Source organism: Hakea prostrata, chromosome 10 (genome assembly GCF_041222555.1).
Source record: "Hakea prostrata isolate BN-2017 chromosome 10, UWA_Hpros_2, whole genome shotgun sequence".
Taxonomy (NCBI): Eukaryota; Viridiplantae; Streptophyta; class Magnoliopsida; order Proteales; family Proteaceae; genus Hakea; species Hakea prostrata.
In genome coordinates, this window is record NC_142609.1 from 50,382,363 (window position 1) to 50,408,123 (window position 25,761).

General features: G+C 41.1%; 1 protein-coding gene across 5 annotated transcripts in view; it reads left to right on the forward strand.

Moving 5' to 3' along the window:
* Positions 1-9,198: 9,198 nt before the first annotated feature.
* The window catches only part of LOC149003806 (2-oxoisovalerate dehydrogenase subunit beta 1, mitochondrial-like), a 48,644-nt gene continuing 32,081 nt past the window's right edge, over positions 9,199-25,761 (forward strand). Inside the window, exons 1-3 of one of the 5 annotated variants that reach the window (XM_089136826.1) lie at positions 9,199-9,588; positions 10,008-10,113; positions 23,750-23,916. In XM_089136826.1, the coding sequence (XP_088992952.1) occupies positions 23,756-23,916 (161 nt within the window). In that variant the 5' untranslated portion in view covers positions 9,199-9,588; positions 10,008-10,113; positions 23,750-23,755. Of the gene's footprint in view, positions 9,589-10,007; positions 10,114-10,139; positions 10,267-23,749; positions 23,917-25,761 lie in introns of those variants that run through there. The other 4 variants (XM_089136825.1, XM_089136829.1, XM_089136828.1 and 1 more) reach the window with 4 other exon arrangements.

Here is a 25,761-nt window from a genome sequence, read left to right on the forward strand (position 1 = left end):
GGGAAAGGGGAAGAGAGGGGGGGGGCGGGGAAGCAACAAAACAAGAAAAGCGCGGAACAGGGAAAGCAAGCGCACCCGAAAAAAGGAGAAACAGCCGGGGCAGAAAGAGAGCCCAGAAGGACACCACGAGAGAGAAACACCACACACCACGACCGGGACAAGAAGGAAAACAAACAAACGAAAAGAAGAACGACCGCCACAAAAGAAGAGAAGGAGGAGAGAGGCGGGGGAGGAGCCCGCGGAGAAAAAACAAAGACAACGCCCAAAAAGAAGGAAGCCAAAAAAACGGGCCCGCAAGACAAGGGAACCGGGGGAAAAGGGAGGAGGCGGAGGTGGAAAACGGGCAAAGCGGAGGAAACGGGAAAACGGCGGGGAGACAGGGCAGGGGCGCCGGGCGGGGTTGAACCCGAAAATCTAATGTTTAATCCCTTCAGACCCTTTGAAATGACCAAACCTATATTACCTCTTCTATGTTAGGTTCATCTTCAAATATGATTGAAATATCTTCCAACCTCAAACTTTCCTGTAGCTTTTTGACATCTTTGTTGTTGTAATATGATGCTCTCAACAAGGGGTCATAGTCTTTTCTATTTAGCTTAGGACATTGTTGTCTTATGTATTTGTTCCAAGGGTTGTAATGTAATCTTATGGTGATGTACAAATACCCTTATTAGGGGTAGGGTTCAGTTTACTTGATTATTTTCATTTTGGATCTATAGGTGTTCTCTTTCTGCAAAGCTCAGCTTATAGGGTTCTCTGGGTATACCTTTTTGGTTCCTCTCGAGATGGTGAAGCTTTGGACTTTGGTTAAGCATGGATGAAAGGCCTAGTTGTTGGTATTTATTCATGCTTGGTAGGATCTCAATAGTTAGGGTGTAGGTCATTCTTTGTCACTCAGTTCTTGTTATGTCTTGGTACGTGCTTTGTTTGAGAGTGTTGAGAGAGGTTTGTATCTTATTGTAAACCTTCACTTGATATTGGTTAGTGCATGATACTCGAGTTGCAAGACTCATCCTTGGATGTAGGACCTACAATCTGAACTAAGTAAACCTTGTTGTCTCTCTTGTGTGTGTGATGATTTCCATCGTGTATTAGGTTTTATTCCTAACATATTGGAATCAGAACTATGCTTAATGATCTATATTTCTTTGAATACTTCTTATGTGCCATTGATTCCTTCAGTCAAGCATTTATATGTCTTTGTTCTTCATCTATTCTTTGTGTTTCATGTCTGAAATGTCATGATATGCTTAGCATTGTTAAAACCTCCAATTTTAGTTGACTTAATTTTGTTAGGATTTCTTCTTCGGTTGACATCGAATATGGGGGTTTGAAAGGAAAACCCTTAATTTCCGACTTATAGTTTCTTGTTAGCAATTCGACTTAAAGTTTTAGGTTTCAGTGATAGGAAACCCTAGTCTGATTCTTGTTGATCTTATGTGCCTCTTGAATCTGCTTTAGAATTTGGGGCGAGGTTTATAACTTGTAGTTGACTCTAGAATGTTATGTGAAATCCTACATTTAGCCACTGCCTGTTGTATGCTAATTGACAATGTCTTGTTTAATTTCATTATTTATTACTCTCTGTTACCCCTAGTTGTTTTGTTTAGTTTTGATTCACATCCTTTTATTCTATCATGACTCCTACTCATTATAAGCTGTAGAAGTTTGATGGGAAGGGGGATTTTATGGTTTGGAAAAATATGACGCATGCCATCCTAGTGAGAACCATTGTCATGAAGTCATCAAATGTGTCAAGGGTCTTTCATCAACCATGACTAAGGAAGAAAAACAAGATATCTTGGACCTTTGTTATAGTACACTCATTTTACACTTGGGTAATGGTGCAATGAGGAGAGTAAGGGACTGCAAAGTTGAGGCAGAGATTTTGCCTAAACTTGAACAATTCTACATGACCTGTCTGTTTCTAGTGTAAGTCTGTTAAAAGAACAATTGTTTGGTTTCAAGATAGATGTTTCTAAGTCTCTTTATAATAATGTATAAGAGTTTTATATATTATTTTATGATATTGTTGATTTAGACGATAAATTATCTAGTAATTCCATTATTATTCTACTTTTGAATTATTTGCCTAATATGTATAGCAGTGTGAAGAGTGCAATAAAATATGGTAGGGAATCAATAACACTTGATGATATTATGGAAGCAATTAAGATTAAAGACATAGAGATGCAATCTAAAATGAAGGGTAAAACTAAAGGGGAGGGATTACTTAATAGTTATAAAAATAAAAATAACTTTAATAAAAAGAAATTTGTAAGAAAAAACAAAAACAATATTTACAATAATCTGAACAATAATAGCAATGAAAACAATGTTAAGGTTTGTTGTTATTGTAATAAGGAAAAGGCATATTAGGAACTATTGTAGGGAGGGACTGGAGAAACAAAATAAAAATAGTGTTGAGCAGATAGAGGCTACAAGTGGTTGATGTGACCAATGATGCACTGGTGGTGTTCTCAATTAGTGACTTAGATCAATAGATATCATATTTAGGCTGCACATTACACATGACTCATAGGAGAGAGTGGTTTGTGACCTTTAAACCCATTAATTGGTGGTAAGGTCCTAATGGGAATGACAATGCATGTGAGGTTTAGATGATAGCCCCAATAAAGCTTAAGTTGAATGACAGTAACATAAGAGACTTAGAACAAGTTAAGCATGTGCCTAGACTTAGAAGAAAATTGTTATCCTTAAGTCAATTAGACTTTAGGATATTCGACTACTCTTCAAAAGATGGTTGCTTAAGGGTAATGAAGGGCATCAATGTAATATTTTATGTTGAATTGAGAAATAGACTTTATTTTCTCAATGGAAGTGTGGCAGTGATGTCAATTTCAGTTTCTAGTAAGGATATTAGCAAGGTGAAGTTATGGCATAGGAGATTATGGCACATTAGTAGTAAAGGCCTTAGTTACTCATGCAAGAGTCATCAAATAGACATTATGAAATTCAGTTAACTAAATTTCTATGATGTGTGTGTCACACCCTACCCAATTGAGATCAAACGCACCCGAATACCCATGGATGTGATCCACAGTCACAAAGACCATGTCTACATTCAATCCATAACCAACCCATACAATTACAAGAGTAAGAATAATAGTATAATATCAAAATCGTAATCAAAACATCAGCAGAATTTTATGATAATGATTATGTCAAGAAGTGAAGGAAGTACATAGTAAGTTTAACTACTAATCCTCAATTTATGGAATTAAATGATAAATCCCAGTTTAAAGTTTCTATATCTATACAGATGGTCAAGTGCCAGTCAAAAGGGTTGTGTCGTCTGAACGCTCCAAGCATGGACACGCGTCACTGTGAGCTTCAATATCTTCAAGAAGTTGTAAATCGTGCAACTCCAATGGTAACGAGTACTCCTTAAGCATTTGGTATTCATATCTTATAATACAATATAAATAAATAAAAAGGTTTCCATAAGGGATGAGTTCCAACGAACTAAGCGAGATCAACAACATTATATAGCCACGCACTTGATACATGTATGGAGAATGTTATGCAATGTAAATGTACGTAGGTGCAATGCGGGAATGCTCTCATAAGACTAACATGTTAGTCTCTATCTAGGTAGACTCGTATTAAGATACAACGTTAGCCTCATCTGGGAAGTTTTAGATAGCAACAACTGAATAGGGTATCACGACCGAGGTATAGGGATAACAGTCCAATCAACGACTATGGTTAGGGATTGAGGCCACACTCTCTCATCACAACCATTGCTATAAGAATTGGTGTGTGTTAGGGAACGTCCTAGCCCATTGCAAGAGGTCATCAACTCAATCATCTCAAATTAGGTTCAAATATCTTTCCTATGGCACCAACCACTTGGCTTCTACGCCATATATGAAATGTCAAATATCGCGGAATGTCTACCGCTTATCGAAAAGCACCTGTAACCCTATGGTCATCCACATATGATAGGGCAAACATTCCCATGTCCCTTATAGGATGTTTATAGACTGTTAAGCACCCATAGGCCCAAATTTCTATCATATGCAACCCTACCATACCATAAATGACACGTGGTTTGTTTGTATCTCCTCATGAGATGACTACTAACTGTTGGATGCCCACAACCCAACATTGGTGTCATGGGTCACTCAAGCCTCAAAACCCATGCTGATAGGGTAACAACATGATAATGAGAATTCATGGCCATGCATCTAGACATCCAAAGCAATGTGCATCGAAGTCTATATGATGTACAAAGATACCAAGGGTGATGGGTGAACCCACAACCCTAGGTAGATCATATTTAGGAATGCGTCATACCACCTCATTTCTAATATAGCACATCATGATTTGATAACAAAAGAAAGTAGCATAGATAATATGTTAAATATAAAATCCATAAGTTACCCATGTATGCATGCCCTACAATGTCAATCATCACCGCAATAGCGTAGACAAGATGTAATAACATAAATGTAGAGCATGAATCAAATACATGTATATATGAGATTGTATCCCTCACCTAACAAGAGTTTAGATGTCTCCAAATAATCCAAGAAGTCCACAAATAGTAGGCTAATGAACTACACATACCCTAGAAAATATATAGGTTCAGTTAGGGAAACAAAGCAAACATCTAAATAGGCCCGAACACTATACCCAATTAGGGGCAGTCGATTGGCCTGCTAGGGGCCGTCGGTTGCCTCCAGGAGACTGCCCCTAGGTGAGAACAACACCTAGGCTCCATCTTTGCCCGCTTCGATTCTCCTGTTTTAATGGGTTTTGGGACCAAATAAAGGTTGTGAGCTTGTCCCCAGAACATGATCAACAACCCCTTACAATCCATTTTCAAAACATCCCCAAACCCCAACATCTCTCAAAATTAAGGTTTCTCTGAGATAACTTTGAGAAGAAAAAATTTCAGCAACATGAAAAGATGGAGATATCATTCAATATACTAAAATCAAATGGGGCTAAAGAGAGCACAAGGTTCCCAACCAAATCCACAACTACCTTATCATTTCTATTTACCAACATTAAATGAATCAAATATAAGTTGTTGGAAAGTCAAAAAGAGTAGTTGTTTACCTTAATACACCCACTAACGCTAGCTTTGGTCTTCAACATGCAAGAATCGCTAACTTTCTCATCAACTCAAGCTCCCACTCTTCTTAGAGTTCTTAGCCTCATAGCACAATATTATATCTGTTCCGAGGCAAAGAAGCTAATAACATAGGGTTATAGGGCCAAATCCCCACTTTACCCTTGCATAAATTGACCAACTACCTAGGGGTGGTAGTCAATCAACTAACCAACCACCCCCCGAACAACCGCCACCACAACTTTCGCATAAAAGTGGGGTTTTTGGCATGGTTCGTTAGAGACACTCTTCTTAACTTGTAGAACAATATGAGAACTTTACCTAGGGTTGAGGACCTTCCAACCTCGTTTTTCGTGTGTGAGAAATTCACTTTCTGAGTCTGTCCAATTTTGATATACCTTATTTCAGAGTCCTTCAAAGTGACTGAATCACCATCTCCATCATCGGCGTCCACGGATTTCCATCTTGATCCAATGGTCTCAATTCAAATGGCTCACAATTGTCTTATACTAGCACTTCGGGTTCTTGGACCTGCAAGTTAGGTTTCATGATAGGATTCTAAGGGATTTCATAGTGTGTGTCATGGGTAAACTCCACAATACCAAGTTCCCACATTCAACATATAAGATTTCTTGAACTTTAGAGTATGTACATTCAAACCTTTGGGGGCTCTAGATGTACCTATGTTACTCTCAGGTGCCAAGTATTTGTTGTCCTTTATTAATGATTATCTTAGGAAAAGGTTGATATATTTATTTAGGGATAAATCTAGAGCGTTTGATAAATTTCTAGAAGGAAAAACCTTAATTGAGAATTATACTGATAAGAAGATAAATAAATTAAGGACTGATAATGGGCTAGAGTTGTGTAATGATAAACTCCAAGGCTTTTGTAGGGATCATGGCATTACTAGACATTGGACTTGCACATACATCCCCCCTAATGAAATGAAATTGCTAAAAGGATGAATAGGGCCATTGTGGATGGGGTTAAGTGTTTGTTAATAGAATATAGTATAGGGAATAAGTTTTGGGTTGACATTGGTAGTACTGCTTGTTATGTGATAAATAGATCCCCTAGTTTAGCCATAGGGTTTAATACACCTAAAAATAGGTGGTCTAGTGCTATATTTGATTATATTGCTTTGAGACCATTAAGGTGTGTGGCTTATGTCCACCAAAATAAGGAGAAATTAAAACTAAGGGGGTAGAAAATGTATTTTTCCTAGGATCCCTTAAGTATCATTTACCTGCTAGATAAAAAGTGGGGTGGAATAAAGTAAATCATGTGTTGTTTAGTTCAATGGAATAGAAAAGTGGACAATCAAGTTTCATTAAATTAAGGAAACTTGTTTGCTGATGTGGCATGTCACTTTTCCCACATCACCATCTTTTAAACTCCCACATATTTAGTATGACTTTGTAGGCAAGTGATTGATATAATAAAAAGGGGACAATTTTTCCATAAAATACTTTCATTTTATTTCTTATTTCCCCAACCCAGTACATGTGGATCCCACGTGTTTATTTTTCCAACCCTTTTTAATCTGACAAACAATTGATGCCTTAGGAGTGAAGAGATATAAACACTGGTGTCAAGAAAAGAACAAGGTTATAAGTAGGGATGTCAAGTTCAATGAACTTGAGTTTATGAAACCTATATTTTTAAATAAAGAGTCCAACACCCAAGACTTAGATAGGAGTTTCATTGAGTTTGATAGAAGTGAATCACTTATATAATTACATGTTGCCTAGAGATAGGACTAGAAGGGAGATTGCGAAGCCCTCTAGGTATGCCAATGTAAGTGAGGAGTTATATTCATAAGTTAGTTTAGAACTTTGGTAATTCAAACTGTAGGGCTGTTGACACACCATTAGGAGCTCGTTTTAAATAAAAACACTCGTAAATGTTAATATTACTGATATGCCGTATCAAACACATATTGGTTGCTTGTTGTATTCCATGATATGCACTTGGCATAATATAGCCTATACTAGTTGGCTAGTTTGCAAATCTTTTAATAGGCCTTGCGATATGCATTACGATGTTGTTGTTCAGATTCTTAGGTATTAAAATAATTCATTTGATTACAAGTTATTGTATGACAATGTATATTTTAATAAATTTAGAATTATTAAATATTATGACTCTTATTTTACAATTAACTTGAACAATATAAGGTCTTTGACTAACTATTTGTTCACAGTTGGTGGTAATCTTGTTAGTTTGGAGTCCACACTTCGAGCATGTTGTAGCTCTTTCAACCACTAAGTATGAATATATAATCTTAGCTGAGGTTGATAAAAAAAACTTGTGGTTGAAAACATTATTGGTGAACTTGGATTTGGCAATGTTGGTTCTGCTATTTATTATAATTCTCAAAATGCTATTTGTCTTTTTAGAAAGAGTTTGTTTTATGAGATGATTAAACATGTGGATGTGAAGTTGCACTGTGTTATGGATATCATATCTAAAGGATTGGTTAATGTTCAAAAGATTGATACTTCCATCAATCCAACAGACTGCCATAATGTGATTGACTCAAAATAATTAGAATAATATTTAGGCTAATTATTCGTCTCCTCTTTTGATGAATTTGATGCCTTGGTAATGTATTATTGTAAACAATATGATATATTTTAAAGAATAATGAACAAGAGACTCAGTTGCTTTGTGGACCAAGATATCAAATTCAATATTTACAGTATGTTGTTGACCATAATATCGTTTTTTTTTATCAATTTCATTAGAAGGCTTTCATCCATACAAGCCGAAGAATAAACCTTAGTTTCCCACTAAGGGGTCCTGTTCAACGGAATGGAAAGCGAGAGATGGAGGAAAATTGGTCAAGAAGGAAAGGGAGTCTCAAATGAGAGGGACGTTGTGAGAGTTAAGGATTTTTTGATGAGTTGGGTTCTCAAAAATAGATGCGTATCACGATTGGGTTTAAATCAATTAAGAATTACAGATTTTAACTCGGTTATTTATTTAATATAATCCACATGTTACCTTATGCTGATGCACACTACTACGCATAATAGAAGATTTTAATATGACTTCGTTAACCAAACTAAAGCGCTCCCAAGTGAAAATGAGAGAAAAAGGATGATACAAATAGGAAGGTGTATCCTCTTTTCTAATCAATTGGTTCTCTCTTCTTTCTTTTTCTCTTTCTTTTTTCTTCTTTTTTTTTTTTTTTTTTTGGTAAACGACAGGGACTATTACATATACTATTAGGAAAGATCGGAAGATGTTGGTAATTGCCACCCGATGTGACCTTTGTATAAAACTAGTAGATTCTCCGGAAAAAAAAAACTAGTAGATTCTTCTTTCTTCTTCTTCTTCTTTTATTTTTTTTTATATATTTTTTTAATTTTGTATTTTAAATATTACTAGATTCAAAAAAGAAAAAAAAATTAAAATTGAGAACTGAGGTTTGTTTGGGCCAATTTACTTGAGTTTAGAACACTTTCATGCTTTTTCATCGCACACATTTAATATTAATAAAATAATTCAGATGTGAGACTCCCAATGAGTGTATACAAATGTGAAGTGAAGAAGTGAGAGCACTATGATTCGGACTACATCTTTAGGAGGTAGACCTTTTTTCTTTTCTTTTCTTCCTCTTTCAGGAAATAAATATTGATTTATAGGAATAGATGATTTTGCGTGTAGTTTGACATGTTACCATTGAATTAGGGGTGGCGATTTGCAATCTAAATCGTTAAAACCAAACCATACAAGTATGATATAGCCCGAACTAGCTCAAGCTGAATCTTAGTGGATTGTGTTTGGGTTGAGGGAGCAAAGCCCATCAGACCAACCCGTTAGCCCAAATCAAATGGCCGAATAAGCTCATTAGTGAAGTACCTCTCTAATTTAATTTTATATTTCAGATTTTAAAATAACTCAACTTTTTTTTCCCATTTTTTCCATCTATTTATTTTCTTTCCTCAACAATCCAATTGTTTTCATCAATATAATTTATAATTTTCTTCTTTTCTTATTTATATTTTATATTTCTTATCTTAATTCAGGGGATAAGAAAAAAAAGAAAAGAACGACTTTTATTGTTGATTGATTAGCGTAAACTGTTATTCGAAACCAAATCGCACCAAATGGGAACCGTTATTTCTGCAAATGGGCTGTCGAAACTGTTTAGCCCAAGCAGCGTTGTTGAGAGTTGAGACCCTTCCGTTCAAAAAAAGACAAAAAATCAACAAAAAGAGACGCCCCTCGTTGAATCACAATTCACATGGGAAATAAACGTCTATCTCCTCATCTCCGCCTGGGGCACTTGGACAATTCTCCACGACTCAGCTTAGTTTAGTCTCCTACAGGATCGAACTCTGTATTATTTCCGTCTTTCCTCTTTTCTATCTCCGGTTATTCAATTCATCGAAAGCAGTTGCAGCAGTTCATCTCCTTTCCATCTTCTTCGTCTCCGCGTCTTCGGTTTGTGGGATTGCGAGAAGCAGAGCATTAAGGTAAGTGAAACAAATTGGTTTTTCTCTTTAATATTCTTCTGTGTCCGTAGACTTATTGTTTTCGTCTTTCCCTGAAATTTGCCAGATTATTTTTTTTTCTTCTATACATTCTACTATGTTCATTTATATTTTCTTTTGTTTTAATCAATTGAATCTTCCTTACTGAAAAGAATCTGTCTCGGATTAGATACTGTCAAACAAAGGATAGGCAAAAGCCTCTGCTCGTATCAAGCTTATCTGCTTTGTTTCTCAATGGAAGTTTCTTCTGGTTTACAATTAAATAGACTTTGATACAACTTCTTATGGGTATCTGTGGAACTTCATTGTTCGTTTTAGTTTGTAAAGTGGGGGTCAAAATTTCAAATCATCTAGCACTGGAAAAGCGTATGATGAATAATACCAGGTTTTTAATTCTGCAGTATCTTTTCCTAATGAAGTGCGAATCACAAAAGCTCATTTACCCACAAAAGGCTGATTATTCTCGTTGTGTCCGACCAAGTGGAAGGTTGATCCTGCAAAAGAGAGGTTAGCAACAGGCCGGCTATGATGCCGGGAAGCCGCCTCTGAATACTGAATCAGTCGGGGATCAGAGGAAAGCTCTGAGCCAAGCTTGTTCCGAGAATATTGAGAAAGAGTATATTATATGTTACTTTGAGTACGATCCCCTATTAATACTATGTAGGTTACCCTTTTTTACCTCCAGCGAGATCCCGCGTGTTTGCTTAGTTGTCCCCATGAATAAATCCCCCAATGGAAGGTTTCTTTCCTTGTGCAGATTCATTTTCTTTTTCATTCCGGCACAAACGTGGCTTCATCTAGGGCCCCTTGATCGGTTTGTCAACTTCCCGCCGAATTAGCTGGGCATGTTTGTCATATGGGCAGGGTGAACACGCGAACATGGATCCAACCATATCTCGTCCGTAACACTAGCCCTTTAGACTATGCGTTGGCGATTGCCCTTGTGTGGGATGGTTTTCATTGTAGACTTACTTGGGAGGATCCCTGTTTATTGGATCGTCCAAATTCCATTAGAAATTTAATGGTTGTCCGTTGAGCTTCCCAAGCGTCAGCCCCAGTTGTGACGCTACACGTCACTCGATGAGATGGCTCACCATAATGACTTCCTCGAGTAACTCAACCGTCTTGCAATCTCCGCCGTTGATCTCTTTGATTTCCAGCCGCCCCATCGAAATCGTTTCCACTTCTTCCGGAGGTATAAATACCCCTCCTTTCCTGTTGCAAGTATTTATGCACGTCGCTTTCTTGCTGCTCTTGATCCAGCTCCCGGTCTCCCCTTGCTCTTGTTTGCTAAAGCTCCTTCTTGACCAATAAGTTTCTTTTTTTCATTGCCGAAGGGAGTTCGTTTGGATGTTTTGATAGTTGCGGCCCCTTGCCCAAGCCTATGACAATAGTTCCTCTTGCAGCCTTAGATGACCCAGTCAAGCCCCTAGCCCTGACTAAAGCTCCCAAGAAGAGGGAAGCTCCCGAGGCTTCGGAGGGGACCAGCGACCCTCCTTTGGAGGTTACTCGGACTGCCTCGTGAAAAGTGCAAGGGCTTCTTCCGCTGCCCCATCCTCGTCCGAATAGTTGGACGTTTTTGTCCCTTAGTGGAGCTTAACTGCCCAGGACTCAGTGTTTGCCAGCCCTGACGCCTCTCGATCTTGGGTAGAGAAGTCCACCCTCTCGTTTGATTGGGAGTTTTTAAAAGATTTTAGGGACGAGGATCTCTTCCCGGATGCATACCGGTAAATTACGAAGCTGCGTTGAATGCCTTCTCTTTTTTTTTTTTTTTTTTTGGTTTACTTACCATCTTGTGACTTCTACAGGTACTTGGCCGAGGCGGCCATTGGTTTGCGGAAGTAGCTGGTTGGGTACTTCATCGGGATGAGGAGCTTAAGCTTTCTCAAGAGTTATGCAAGCAAGCCAACCATAACTCCCATCAGGCTAAGCGGGACCTTGAGGCCCTTTGGGGGGAGATAGAAGCCCTGTGGAAAGAGAAGGCCACACTGAAGGAGAATCCGGACAAGTACAAAGGGAAAACAAAGTCCCTCGGGAAGGCAATGTCTGATTTGGACAAGGCTACCACCCTTTTCGACCAACTTGCGGAGGAGAAAAAAAGGCTGACAGAGTCAATCGAGTGTTTGAATGACGCATCATCATCGTCCGGGGAGTCAGTTGAGGAGAGGTTTTTGAAGAGTATTTCCAAACACCTCAGTTTGCAAATCTCTAGCTGGCTCTCTCGGTATCCGCCTTTTGGGAAAGGGTCGGGACCAGGCGTTCAAGCTGACACGCAAGAGACCACTCTTCTGCACATAGGAAAACTGCACAAGTTTCTTGACCCAGGTGTTTGATGAAATTCAAATTCCACAACTTGTGGGCCTTCCTGAGCTTCCCCCCGTGTTAGATCCCGATCCTATGGACTTCACTGACCCTTCCCCCACTCCAGAAGCAGCCCCCATAGCAGATGGTTCGACCCCGGAGCTCGAGATTGAAGACGAGGGGAGTCCCGACGAAGCTGCCCCCTAGAAAAAAATATTGACATTCGCTGTTGACCCGACACTTGTTGCCAATCCCGCCTATCAATCGCCACCAGCCTCAACTTAATTTTTCCTATTGTAATCCTTTTTTTTTTATGCTCGAGACATTTTATTATTGAGCCAGTTTTGTAATTCTCGGGACTCACCCGGTAATTTTGAAATGAAGTATATAATATTTTTCCTTATCATTTTGCATTGTTTTGCATTCAGTTTTGTAATTCTCGGGACTCACCCGATAGTTTTGATTTTGCTAAAGGCCCATAGACTCGCTTTGTTCATCAACCGAATACGCCTTTCTGTCCCTCCTAGCCTTAGTGAATTAAACTTAAGGCAGCGTTCGACAATGAAAATCTGTTGCTATGAGTAGATTGTTTGTCCCAAGCCCTTGTGATCGGGCTTACCGTTAAGGTAGGTACATTTCTCGAAAAGTCCTTTGGCTGTTATCTTTACCTTGTGGGTGGGATGATGAGCAACTTAGTCCCGATCGTGTTGCTGTATTATGTTCCAAACTTGGACGAGTACCTCGATCGGGTTACCGTATGGTACTGAAGGTTCCAAGCTTGTTAAGGCTCAGTATATTGATTAGGTTATGGTGCTAAAGTTTCCAAGCTTGTTATGGTTTAGTACCCTGATCGGGTTATGGTATTGAAGGCTCTAAGCTTGTTTAGGCTCAGTACCTTAATAACATATGTCAAAGTTAAACACATTGGGGTTATGTTCGGGCAATTGCATGTTGTAATGATCGTCCTCGAATGAGATGCTAAACCAACTTTGGTAGTATATGTCCGAGTTAAACACTTGGGCCCATGTTCGGGCAATTGCATGTCGCAACGATCGTCCTCGAATGAGGTGCTAAACCAACTTTGGTAGTATATGTTCGAGTTAAACACTCGGGCCCATGCTTGGGCAATTGCGTATTGCAATGATTGTCGTCAAATGAGGCGCTAAACCCACAATCGGGTCACAAACATTAATCCCCTCACGAAGTGCTACATTGGCAAATGACCAGGTCATTAAAGTTTTATTGAATGCGAAAGCTTAAAATTTTACTGGTAGAGCTTTCTCAGGTTAATACCCAATCTCTAGATTCTTCAAACGGTATGCCCTCGGCTTCGTTTCCTTGTCGATTGCATAAGGTCCCTCCCAAGTGGGAATCAATTTTCCTTGGTTCCTTGGATTTGAGGCCCCGACCCTCCTTAGTACAAGATCCCCAAATCTGTATCTTCGGTTCTTTGACTCGAGAGTTGTAATATCTCGCCTCCCTTTTTTGGTACTTCAGGTTTCTGTAGTTTGCCATTTAGCAGACTTCGTCCAAAGGGTCTAGATTAACTCGGAGTCCTTGGTCATTTAAATCCTCGGACATAGTCTTGGTACCTCTTTGATCTAGCTAGAACTTCGACCGGGGCAAGGGCTTCAGTTCCGTAAGTTAGGCGGAAAGGCATGTCTCTTGTTGGGGTTCGAGCTGTTGTCCGGTATGACCAAAGAACACTCGGTTATTTTTCTACCCACAAGGCCCAACTATCTTCTAGTCTCTTTTGTCCCGTTCAGGAATGTTCGGTTCGTTAGTTCCACTTGTCCATTGCTTTGTGGATATGCTACCGATGAGTAACAATGCTCAATTTGTATCTTGCATAAAATGTTCGGAATCCTGTTACCTCGAATTGTTTGCCATTATCTGTCACTAGCACCCTTGGTATCCCGAATTTGTAGATGACCTTATCTTCGAAAAACTTTTCCATTTTCTTTTCTGTTATGGAAGCTACAGGCTCTGTATTAACCCATTTGGTGAAGTATTTGATAGGCACTACAAGGTATTCCCGACCCCTTGTAGCTTTTGGTAACTTTTTGATTATATCGATCCCCCACATAGCAAAGGGGGTCGAGCTCAAAACCAGCGTCAACGGTGTTGCAGGACCTCTGGGGATTGATACATGCTTTTTACACTGTTCACACCTACACACATATTCTATAGTGTCCTATTGTATGGTTGGCCAATATAGTCCTGACCTTAAAAATCTTTTGTGCCAACGTTTTCCAGCCTATAGGAGCATGACAAATTCCTTTATGAACTTAGGCTAAGGCATATTGTGCTTGAGAAGGTCCGATGCACTTTAAAAGTGGCTCGGAGAATGATCGTCTATACAATTGGTCGTCTAGTATGATGAATCTTGCCGCCTAGTTTCTAATCTTCTTTGCCTCCTTTTGATCAGTCGGGAGCTTATTATTTTTAAGCTATGACAAGATCGGGTCCATCCAGCTAGGCTCCTACTCTATGTCCATTGATTCGATCTCTTGTATGCTTGGACAAGATAGCTCCTCTATGTATGCTTGTCAAGTCCGAGTTCTATTTTTTGCTAAAGCTAGTCGAGACAGCTCATCTGCTTCCTCATTTTCTTTCTAGGGGATTTGTTTTAATATTACCCGGTCAAAGTTAGCTCGACATTGTTCCACTTTGAAAGGTACTTGGCCATTCAACTCTCCTTGGCTTCATATTCTCCCTTGATTTGATTCATACTAGCTGTGAATCACTCCTCACTTCTAATTCTCGGCTCGGCAACTCTGAAACCGGCCAAAACCTCCTAGTACTCGGCTTCATTATTCGAAGCTTTAAAATTAAATCTCAAGGCATAACTGATTTTAAAACCATTTGGGCTTTTTAGAGTTAAACCCGCTCTAGATCCCGAGTTGTTGCTTGAGCCATCAACGTGTAACAACCACATTTCCTTTGAAGTTTCTTCTACTGGTTGTGGTATGCTGCTTTCGGCAATGAAGTCAGCCATTCCCTGTGCCTTTATAGTTGGTCTAGGTTTGAATTTGATCTAGTGTTCACTTAACTTCGACAGACCATCTGACCAATCTCTCGGCCACATATGGTTGGTGAAGAATTTTCTTCAAAGGGAAGTTGGTCATCACCATGATTGGGTGCGCTTGGAAGTAAGGTCTCAACTTATGAGAGGCTACTTCCAAGGCCAATGCTTGTTTGTCAATCTCTGGGTATCTCACCTCCGCATCAATAAGCACTTGGCTTACGTAGCAAACCGGGTTTTGGGCCACTCCATCCTTTACCAAAACAGTGCTCACCGCTACTTGCGAAATGGCTAAGTATATGAGCAACTTCTCCTCGGGTGATGGCTTGACCAACACTAGGGGAGTTCGAAGTGTCTTTTTAAGTTTTTCAAATGCCATTTGGCATTCCTTTGTCTATATGTTCTTATCTTGTTTCACAGTTGTTTTGAGGGCTTTGAAGAATGAATTGCATCTCTCTCCTGCTCGAGCAATGAAGCGGTTCAACGCAGGCACTCTCCTAGAAAGGCATTGGATGTCCCTCATGGGGGCTGCATTTCTATTGAAGCTTTAATTTTCTTGGGATTTGCTTCGATCCCCCTCTAGGACACCATAAAACTGAGGAACTTCCTGGATGAGACCCTGAATGCACATTTCTTTAGGTTCAACCTCATCTGGTAAGTTTGTAATACATTAAACACTTCCTCTAGATCCACTAAATGTTTTGACCAAACAAGGCTTTTCATGAGCATGTCATCCACATATACTTTCATGTTCCTACCGATCTGGTCTTTGAAGATTTTGTTCACAACCCTTTGGTAAGTTGCCCTTGCATTTTTTAACCCAAATGACATTTCCCGGTAGTAAGAGCTTTCTTGGTTTGTCATGAATGAAGTGTGTTTCTCATCATCTGGGTTCATTAGTATTTGATTGTATCCCGAGTAAGCATCTATGAAGTTAAGTACTTCATGACTAGTCGCATCAATGAGGAGGTCTATACGGGGTAATGGTAACAATCCTACGGGCACTCCTTATTGAGTTCTGTATAATTGGTACACGGTCCCCATTTTCTGTTTGCCTTCTTGACCATTACAACGTTGGCTAGCCAGGTCGGGTATTCAATCGGCTCAATAAAACCCGATTGTTCTAGCCACTTCAACCTGGATTGCTTCATGCTTCTTTAGCGAAAAGTGGTCTTTTGAATGACCAAGATTGCATCCTTTTGAATCCACTTTACTTGTGCTCAGCCACCCTCTTATCTATCCCGAGCATATCTTCTGTTGACTAGGCAAAGACATCTAGATTATCTTGTAAGAATCCGATCAGATCCTTTTCGAATGATTTTGGCTGTTCTGTCCCAATCATAGTCCTGCGCTTCGGATTGTCGGGATGTAATTGAACTCGCTTTAACTTTTCTACTGGCTCAGCTCTCTGCATATTATTCTCGTCCCGGTCGTCTTGAACCTCGATGGCTAGTGTACTTCCCGATCTTTCAAATCTTTGCTTTTGTTTTATGTAGTCAACATAGCATTGTCACGAAATGGCTTGGTTGGATTTACATTTGCTAACCCCAGCTTCAGTCGGGAATTTTAGTTTCAAATGTTTGGGTGAGACTACGGCTTCCAACTTGTTGAGCGTTGGCCGACCTAATATCATATTGTATGCTGACAAATCTCTCTCAACCATGAATTTCGACCTAACCACTGTGTCCCTAGGTGAGGTCCTAATCCTCAAGTTGAGTTGAATTGTCCCCTCGGCTACTACTGAGGTCATGTGAATTTGTACAAGTGTGTCCCATAAGGAGCCATCATTTCATCTTCAAGCTTCAATCTTTGGAACGCCTCACACGAGAGTGGATCAATTAATGAGCCAGTGTCCACCAAAACTTGATGAACTTCTTGGTTTGCTAGTTTGATCTTTACGACAGTTGCATCATCATGTGGGGTTGAGACTTCTTTCAAATCCTCGTCAGTGAAGGTGATAGGTTCGGGGTAGGACTGGCTCCTCCTCTTCCTTGGCAAATGAACCGCCCCAACAAACTAGGCTTTTTGCATTGCTTTCTTGACTGATTTAACAGTCGGTCCTCCTAGCACCATATACACGAGTGTTCCTTCCTAATCATTTTCTTTTTTAGGCTTTTTCCTGGCCTCTTTTGGACTTGAAGAGCGAGGTCTCTTTTGATCCTTTGACATAAAGTCCCAATTGCCCTTCCTGAATCAACTTCTTTATTTTAGATTTTAGGCTCGGATAATCGTCCTTGTGATGGCTATAATCCTTGTGGAAACAATTGTATTTGTTCATATCCCAATCTTCAGGCCAAGAATGGAGCTTGTTGGGCCACTTTAGAGCTTTTTTGTCCTGAATTTGCATTAGAATTTCTGATGGCCTAGCATTGTGGGGGGTGTAACCCTCCCTTTTAGAGTTCTTGCCCTAATTTGGTCATCCTATTCTTGGCCGCGTCGCACCCGAATCATTTTGCTCTTCTGGCTTACGTTCTTTGTCAGCTTTCACCCGGGCTTGGATTACCTCATACACATTCGCTTGTTTTGACATTTCCTGAGCAGGGCTCCATAGGTTTTTGGCTTGTCCAAAAGTAGTGTCTATAGAAGCTTGGTATGCATTATTCCGTTCCATAGGGTGCTGTAAGCAACCTGGTCGTCTAGTTCCTCAATCTCAATGGCCACCTCATCAAATCATTTATGATAATCCTGAATGGATTCATTTTGGCCTTGTCTGATAGCAAAAAGGTTGTCAAATGTCTTTTTTCTCCCAATCCCACTTTTGAATTGGGCTATGAATTTCTTGGCCAACTCCTTGAAATTGTTAATAAAGCCCGGTTTCAAGCTACTAAACCACTTGATTGTCGGCCATTTCAGTGATGCTAGGAAGGTCTAGCATAGTAGTTCATCCTCCCAACCCAACACGGTCATAACAGACTTGAAGTAATTTATATGTTCCTTCGGATTAGTTTTCCTTTGAACGGGGTGAATGTTGGCATGATGAAGTTTGCCGGGAGAGGCATATCCATGATTTCTTCGGAGAATGGCTCCCGGTCAACTACATCAAAATCTTCATCATGATCTTGATCCTCGAGCTTCCTTTCAACCTCCGCTACTCGTTGATTTTACCGATCATGCCTTGGTCGGCCTTTTCCTGAAGACCGGGTACTCTCTTGGACAAAATGCGATTGTTGGGGGACGCAAGGCCGTAACTCCAATATAGTTTGAGTTGATCTTGAGCTATTCGGGGGTATTTTCTCCTTCCTGGTCGTCCCGTTCCTCCGGCCGCCTTCTAGGTAAATCTGGCGTCTGTTTGAGGCCCAAGAGTTGGTTGAGAGTATTGACTCTCGCTCCTCCCTTTGGTCTTCGTTCGGCCAGCCTTTCTTCCTGTCCTCCTCCTAGGATTTAGAGTGGGTTTTTGTTTGGCAATCGCTTCTTTCTCGCTGTTCGAACTGCTTGTCGCAGTCTTCCCATTTGGGTGTTGTAAGGGGCCTCCTAGGGGGTCCCCACTTGGTGGACTAGTCCTCTTAGCACCCCCTGTAGCTTGAGCATTTGGTGCTACATTTCTCTTCGCATGTTTTCCATATCTGCAGCGGAGGTAGGTATTTGAGGCTGTCTTGACGTCCCTTACTTGAAGGGACTTGGGATGGCTTGAGAGGGGTCCCAAGAGACCTTCTGTTCCTCATGTAGATTACCTCGGGGTTCTTGTTCCTCTTAATGATCATGTTCTTCTATCCTGAGATTTTGCGGAGTTACACGACTGGTGTTAGCTCGTCTTGCCATGACTTGTCTTTCCTGCTAATGGCACGAAACTGTTGCATCCGACCAAAGTCCCGACCAAGTGGAAGATTGATCCTACAAAAGAGAGGTTAGCAGTGGGCCGGCTATGATGCCAAGAAGTTGCCTTTGAAGACTGAGTCAGTCGGGGATCATATGAAGGCTCCAAGCTAAGCTTGCTTAGAGAATATTGAGAAAGAGTATATGTTACCTTTGGAGAGAAGGGGTCGAAGACCGACCACACAGAGGAAGCACAAGCAAGCCATCTTCAAGCAAGGATGGTAAGCAAGATAAGAAGAAGAAATTCCACCCAAGGACAAGTGCTTCCTTTTTTATGGGCCATATTGGGCTAGGGATTGCCCAAAGCAGAAGGCTCTAAGTGCACTACTCGAAGACAAGGGTGAAGAGGAGCAGGCGCACGTGGGATCACTATGGCAGCTTGGCGTCATTAAAGCCAAGGTAATGGAGGCCTAGGTCAAAGAGGTGGAGGCTGATACGTGGAGGCAGGTATCAACGACAAGATGGCAAGGGCCATGGTTGACATGGGGACGACACACAACTTTGTCATGACGGAGAAGGCAAAGCATTTGGGGCAAAAAGAGAAAAAAAGAGAGGATGTCATAAGGCCATCAACTTGAAGGCGCCCCCCCTATTGATGGAGTCTCTCATTGGGACAAGATGATGCTTGGGGCGTGGAAAGGCACTATAGACTTATCGATGGTGCCAGTGGATGATTTTCAATTGGTGTTTGGAATGGAATTCATGAGGCAGGTTAAGGCTATACCCATGCCATTCATAAGCGAGGTGTACATTATGGAGGAAGGCCCACCATGTATCTTGACGGTGCAAGGGACTAAGGAGGGGCCGAAGCTCCTTTGGCGATACAACTAGAGAAGGTATTCAAGAAAGGGACATGACTTACTTAGTGGCACTCTTAAAAGATAAGCAGGATGGTTCAAACATGGTGTTGCCTAACGCGATCAAGAGGACTCTAAAGGAGTTCAAGGATGTGATGCCCCTGGAGCTACCCAAAAGACTACCACCTAGGAGGGAGGTGAGCTATACAATGAGTTGGAGCCAAGTGCCAAACCACCAACGATGTCACCTTATAGGATATCCCTGCCGGAATTGGTAGAGTTAAGGAAGCAACTCAAGGAGCTATTGGATGCGGGCTATACATGACCGTCGAAGGGCATTATATGGTGCACCGATATTATTCCAAAAGAAGCATGACAGGTCGTTGAGGGCTATGCATCAACTGTAGGGCACTCAATAAGGTAACTATCAAAAACAATTATCCCATTCGATTGATTGAATATCTCTTTCATATGCTTAGTGGTGCAAGATATTTTACCAAGTTAGACTTGCGGTCTAGTTATTACCAAGTCCGCATTGCGGGGGTTGAAGGACCAAAGACCGCATGCGTGACTCGATATAGGGCATGTGAGTTCTTAGTGATGCCCTTTAGCCTCACCAATGCACCGGCCGCATTTGGCTCACTAATTAACAATATCTTCCACCCCTACCTTGGCAAGTTCGTGGTGGTATACTTGGATGACATATTCATCTATAACAACACATTGTAGGAGCATACACAACACTTAAGATTGGTTCTTCAGACCCTATAGGAGAATCAACTATACGTGAAAAAAGGAGAAGTGCATATTTACACAAGAAGAGGCGATGGTCTTAGGCCACAAGGTAGGGGGTGGCATGTTGAATATGGTGAAAACAGGGTGCATGCAATTTAGGAATGGAGGCACCCACCAAGGTTGGTGAGTTGGTCTTAGGCCTTGTGAACTATTATAGGTGGTTTATTGTGGAGTACTCTAAAAGGGCAACTCCACTTATGGATCTACTAAAAAAGAACATGGCGAGGGAGTAGCGATGCTTGTCAAGATGCATTTGATGATTTGAATAAGGCGGTGATGGAGGAACCTGTGCTTGCCTTACCGGACTATGGCAAGCCATTTAAAGTACACACCAACGCATCCGACTTTGCCATTGGGGGTGTGTTGATGCAGGAGAGGCACCCCATTGTATACGAGAGCTGCAAGTTGAATGAGAAGGAGCGATGCTTTACCATGTAGGGGAAAAAGATGATTGTAGTGGTGCATTGCCTATAGACGTGGTGTCACTACTTGTTGGGGTCGAGGTTTGTGGTGAAGACGGATAGTGTGGCCACTAGCTACCTCCAAACCCAAAAGAAATTGAGCCCGAAGCAAGCTAGATGGTAAGACTTCTTGGCAGAGTTTGACTGCACCTTCAAGTATAAGCCCGGGAAAGTGAACGAGGTGGCTGACGCACTAAGTAGGAAGGTGAACTTGGCATCTCTTAGCCAACCGGAAGGGGAGTTGTTGAGCCTTATCAAAGAGGGGTACGTGCATGATATGATGGCCAAGAGCTTGCTTGCCCTAGCTAAGGAAGGCAAAACAAGGTGGTTTTGGGAGAAGGATGGTGTTCTCTATGCCAAGAAAGGAGGGCTTATGTTCCCAAGTGGAGCAACCTAAGGAGAAATCTTATCCCGGAGTGCCGCAACACCAAGTGGGTTATTCATCTGAGGCAAAGGCGCACATGTGCACTATTGGAGGCAGCTTACTATTGGCCTTAGATGCAAGATGACATAGAGGCCTATGTGAGGACTTGTTTTGTGTGTCAACAAGATAAGGTGGAGCAACAACCACCACGGGGTTTGTTGGAGCCATTGCCTACACCAAGTTGTGCTTGGGAGAGTGTGTTTATGGATTTCATCAGTGCTTTACCAAGTCTAAAGGATGTGGGTCGATTATGGTGGTGGTAGATCGGTTCTCTAAGTATGGCACATTTGTGGTGGCACCAAGGTATTGTATGGTAGAAGAGCCGTCAAGTTTATTCTTAAAGAACATCGTGAAGTGTTGAGGTGTGCTACAATCAATCATAAGTTATCGTGATCCTTGCTTCATGGGGAGGTTTTGGAACGAATTGTTCAAATGGTTGGGCACATCATTGTGCTACTCAACGAGCTTTCATCCGCAAACGGATGGGCAAACGAGCGTGTCAACAATCTATTGGAGCTATACTTGAGGCACTTCGTGAGCGCCAACTAGCGGGATTGGGCTAAGTTGCTTGATGTGGCTCAATTCTACTATAATCTCCAAAGGAGCAAGGCAACAAACCAAAGCTTGTTTGAGATTGCTGCAGGCAACAATTGTTGACACTGCATGTTATGGTGACAGGCTATATAGGGAAGAGCTCCTCAGCATACAAAATTTGCCAAGGAGTAGCGGGGGAAGTTGGATGTGGCTAAGTCATACTTGGACAAAGCCACGAAGAAGATGAAGAAATGGGTCAATAAAGATGGATGACCCGCGAACTTTGAAGTGGGGGACATGGTTATGGTGAAGCTACTGCCTTAATAATTCAAGTCCCTACGGAAGGTACATGAAGGTTTAGTCCGTTGGTATGAAGGCCCGTTTGAAGTTGTGAAGAAGGTGGGCAAGGTTTCCTATCAATTAGACCTACCACTAAAGTTGAAAATACACCTGGTCTTTCACGCAAGCATGCTCAAGGCATATCATGGAGATGTAGAGGACCCGAGTCGTGGGACTTCTACAAGAGCACCTATGAGCATAACGACATCCTATGACAAGGAGGCGAAGTATATCATTGCGGCTCGAGTGATGCGGAAAAGAGGAGTGCCACCGAGTCGGGAATACTTGGTAAAATGGAAGGGATTGCCCAAGAGCAAAGCGAGTTGGGAATCAGAAGATGCCTTGTGGCAGTTCCGAGAACATATAAGGAGGTTCCATGAAGAAGACTCGATGAGGACGTCGACGGATTTAGGCGAGGGAGAATGACATGACCCGATTCATAATAGGCCCAAGAGGTTAGCATGGGCCACACTTGGCCTAGACCAATATTGGAGATTACTAATGGGCTACACTTAGCCCACATTCTAGAAGGAGAGGAGATTCTAGAGAAGTGCTAGACCTAGAAAATATCTTAAGTCTAGAAGTCTCCCTAGAAATATCTAGAGACCCTAGAATGTTCCTAGTCGTCGGATGTAAGACACTTGTACATATCTTAACCATTCATTGTAAAGGACCTCATACATGAATGGGGGGAGTTCATTTTTTCAAACCACTCAAGTTGTACTCAAGTCGTGAGCAATACAAGCAAGGGATTCATTCTCTCAAACTCTCTTTGTGTTCTCTACTCACACTCAATTTGGGGTTGAGGGCTAACTTAGCACAAGGGTGGTGCTAGGTGCCGGCACGGTTGGCTTAGTAGCATACTAAGGCTGTGACAAGCGGCTGCGAAGCACGTTTGCTTGCAGGCTCTTGTAGATTGATGCCCATTTTCAGTAAAATGTGCCTAATGTGAGAGTTTATTCCTCAAAAGATTCAGATATTTAATCTAGGTTTCCATTTCCTTCTGGCATATTTAGCATAACTTCCATCTGCTTTCTATTTCCGCTTTGAAAGGTTATGCATGAGGCTACTTAGTAAGTTTCCTTCTCATTTCTGTTTATAAGATTTTAGTTATCTTAGAATTAATGGAGAGGGCTGCCTATCAATTTGATACCTCATGGATCAATTAATCTTCTGGCCAGACCTGGAGTTTATACTTTATTGTTTTCATTATTTATATACATGGTCTGGTATTATAGAATGTTTACTTCCTGGATTTTCATGGTTTTGGATATTATGATATAAACTTAATTTTTGTGGATTACATGAATCATATGATAAATTTTGTGTAGGTATCTCTTTGGGAAATAAAAGTGAGCTATAGAATGCTATTATTTTGCTTCTAAGGTTGTGAATGTCTGTTATATAGATCTGTATTATTGCTTATAGCGAAGCTGTATCAAACGCCAATGTATCATTGCTATATGTTTTCTTATTGTGCCATATTTTTATAGAAGTATATTTACTGTCTAGTAGTTTAATTGCCATACACATTCATACCTGTATGATTGCCGTTCCCTGAACTTACTTACTGAGTCCCGCACTCCCCCTATATGGTTATAACATTTTCTGGTCATTCTTGTTCTCCACCTCTTGTCCTTGGTGTAAATATTAGGTCTTCATGGCGACGAGATTGAATAGATTGGGCAGATGCCTTTCAATTTCCAAGAGGGGGTTTTCAACATCCGCTGATGAACACAAGCTCCAACAAAGTGGGAAAACTGTTAACCTCTTTACTGCAATTAACCAAGCATTGTCCCTCGCGCTAGAAACCGATCCTCGGTATGTCATTTTTTGGCTTCTGAACTATCACCCATGCATTTATATTTTTCTTTATTTTATCCATGATGGGGGATTTGTGACTTCAATTTTGAAAAGAGTTAATTTGATGATTGCTATTGGTGTTTAACACCTTGTTTGTTTGTCTAAGATTTTTTCCCCCCTTTACTTGTTTCCTCTGGAAAATTGATCTTGATGTTGCTGTTGTGCAATTTGGTTCTCTAAGACTGAAAGCAAGCACCAATAATTCGTGTTGGCTCATAATTCAAGAACTTATCCAATCAACTGCATCAAATCTGTCACTCATCCTGTATTTCTTTTTCTCATAAATGTCAAAGGTAAAGAAATCCCAAAAGATGCAGGTGCAGACCAAGTGGTTCCTTGGAACTGATTGATGTAGGTGCAGATTGTTTCATAGTCAAATTTGGTTTCATGGGGGATTATAGAAAAGTGCTCACTGAAGGCCTTTGGATCATTGCAAACCATTAGCTATCAGTCCGGTGGTGGGAACTAGATTTTGACCTAATGAGGATGAACTGAAAAAGTTGGTGGTTTAGTTTGATTCCCTTGAATTTCCCTTGAATATTTTTACAGGAGGTTCCTCACAGTGTTGGGTGGTAGAATGGGTAAAGCAACTAAAGTTGACTTGACTACGGAGCAGGCGACATGGGGTCGGTTTGCAAGGGTGTGTGTTGAAATTGATTTGGAGAAGCCGCTCCTTTTGAAGTCCAAACTTAAAGGCTACGAGCATAACATCCTTTATAAGTCCTTACACTTAACTCTGTTATGAGTGGACGCTTTGGACAGTCCTGAAAATTGTAGCTTGACTAGACCTGTGAGACCCGGGGGGGGGGGGCTCAGTTGAGCCAAACAACATGCATGAGGGGGAGAAACGGTTCAAGGTGGTGGTGTGAGGGCGGTGTCGGCAGACACTTACGGACCTTGGATAATCACACGGAAAGCATTACTGGAAACATGCTCATTGTGCAATGTTGGAGGAAACACCGCTATGGAAGGTGGATTTCCTCAGGGGGGAGAAATTGTTAATTGTGGGAACTTAGAGGTTTCTGCCTCTCGGTTTGATGTGCTACATGTGAAAGAAGATGAGGATAACTTTCAGATGGAACCTGCTGAAAATAATTTCACTAATTATAGGCCTCCACACCGGCATTTCTATTCTAACTGTTAGAAATATTAATAGCAGGAATCTCAGAGAGAAAGACTTTATGGAATTTGAGAGCAATAATGAACAACCTATGGAGCTAAATCAAGCCACGTGTGATGCTGAGAGAAGGATTCAATTGCCTTACAGAGTTTCGGATGAGGTGGCTCGGGCTATGAATTTAATTAATAGTGTCGAAGGGTGCGAGGAGCAAGGCAATTAGAATCCTATGGATTCCATTTTGGAACCTAGAGATTTGGTTCGTAGATTAGCGGCTTTGGTTTCCAATTACGGGGAGGTTAGAGTGGGTGTTGCCAGTGATGACCAGTTAGTTTTGTCGGACCGGACAGATCTCCAGATCTGAGACCCCCTAATTCTGATTCGATGGTTGGTGATTTGGTGAACCATCTTGATTCCAATCGGGTGGATGTGGCAGTTTTGAACAATGCTAGGCCTATTCGTCCTTGTGATGATATTATGGAGATGGATTGATCTTTCTTCCTTTCTGCTGGTTTTCTTATGAAGATTATTCATTGGAAATGTAGGGGTGCAGGAGTAGGGCCTTCTCCTCCACCTTGAAGCACTATAACAAATAATATAAGTTGGACTGTATCATTATTTTGGAGCCCAGAACTAGTGGGAATAGGGTAGATAAGGTGATTAAGAAGTTTAATGGTTGTATCCAT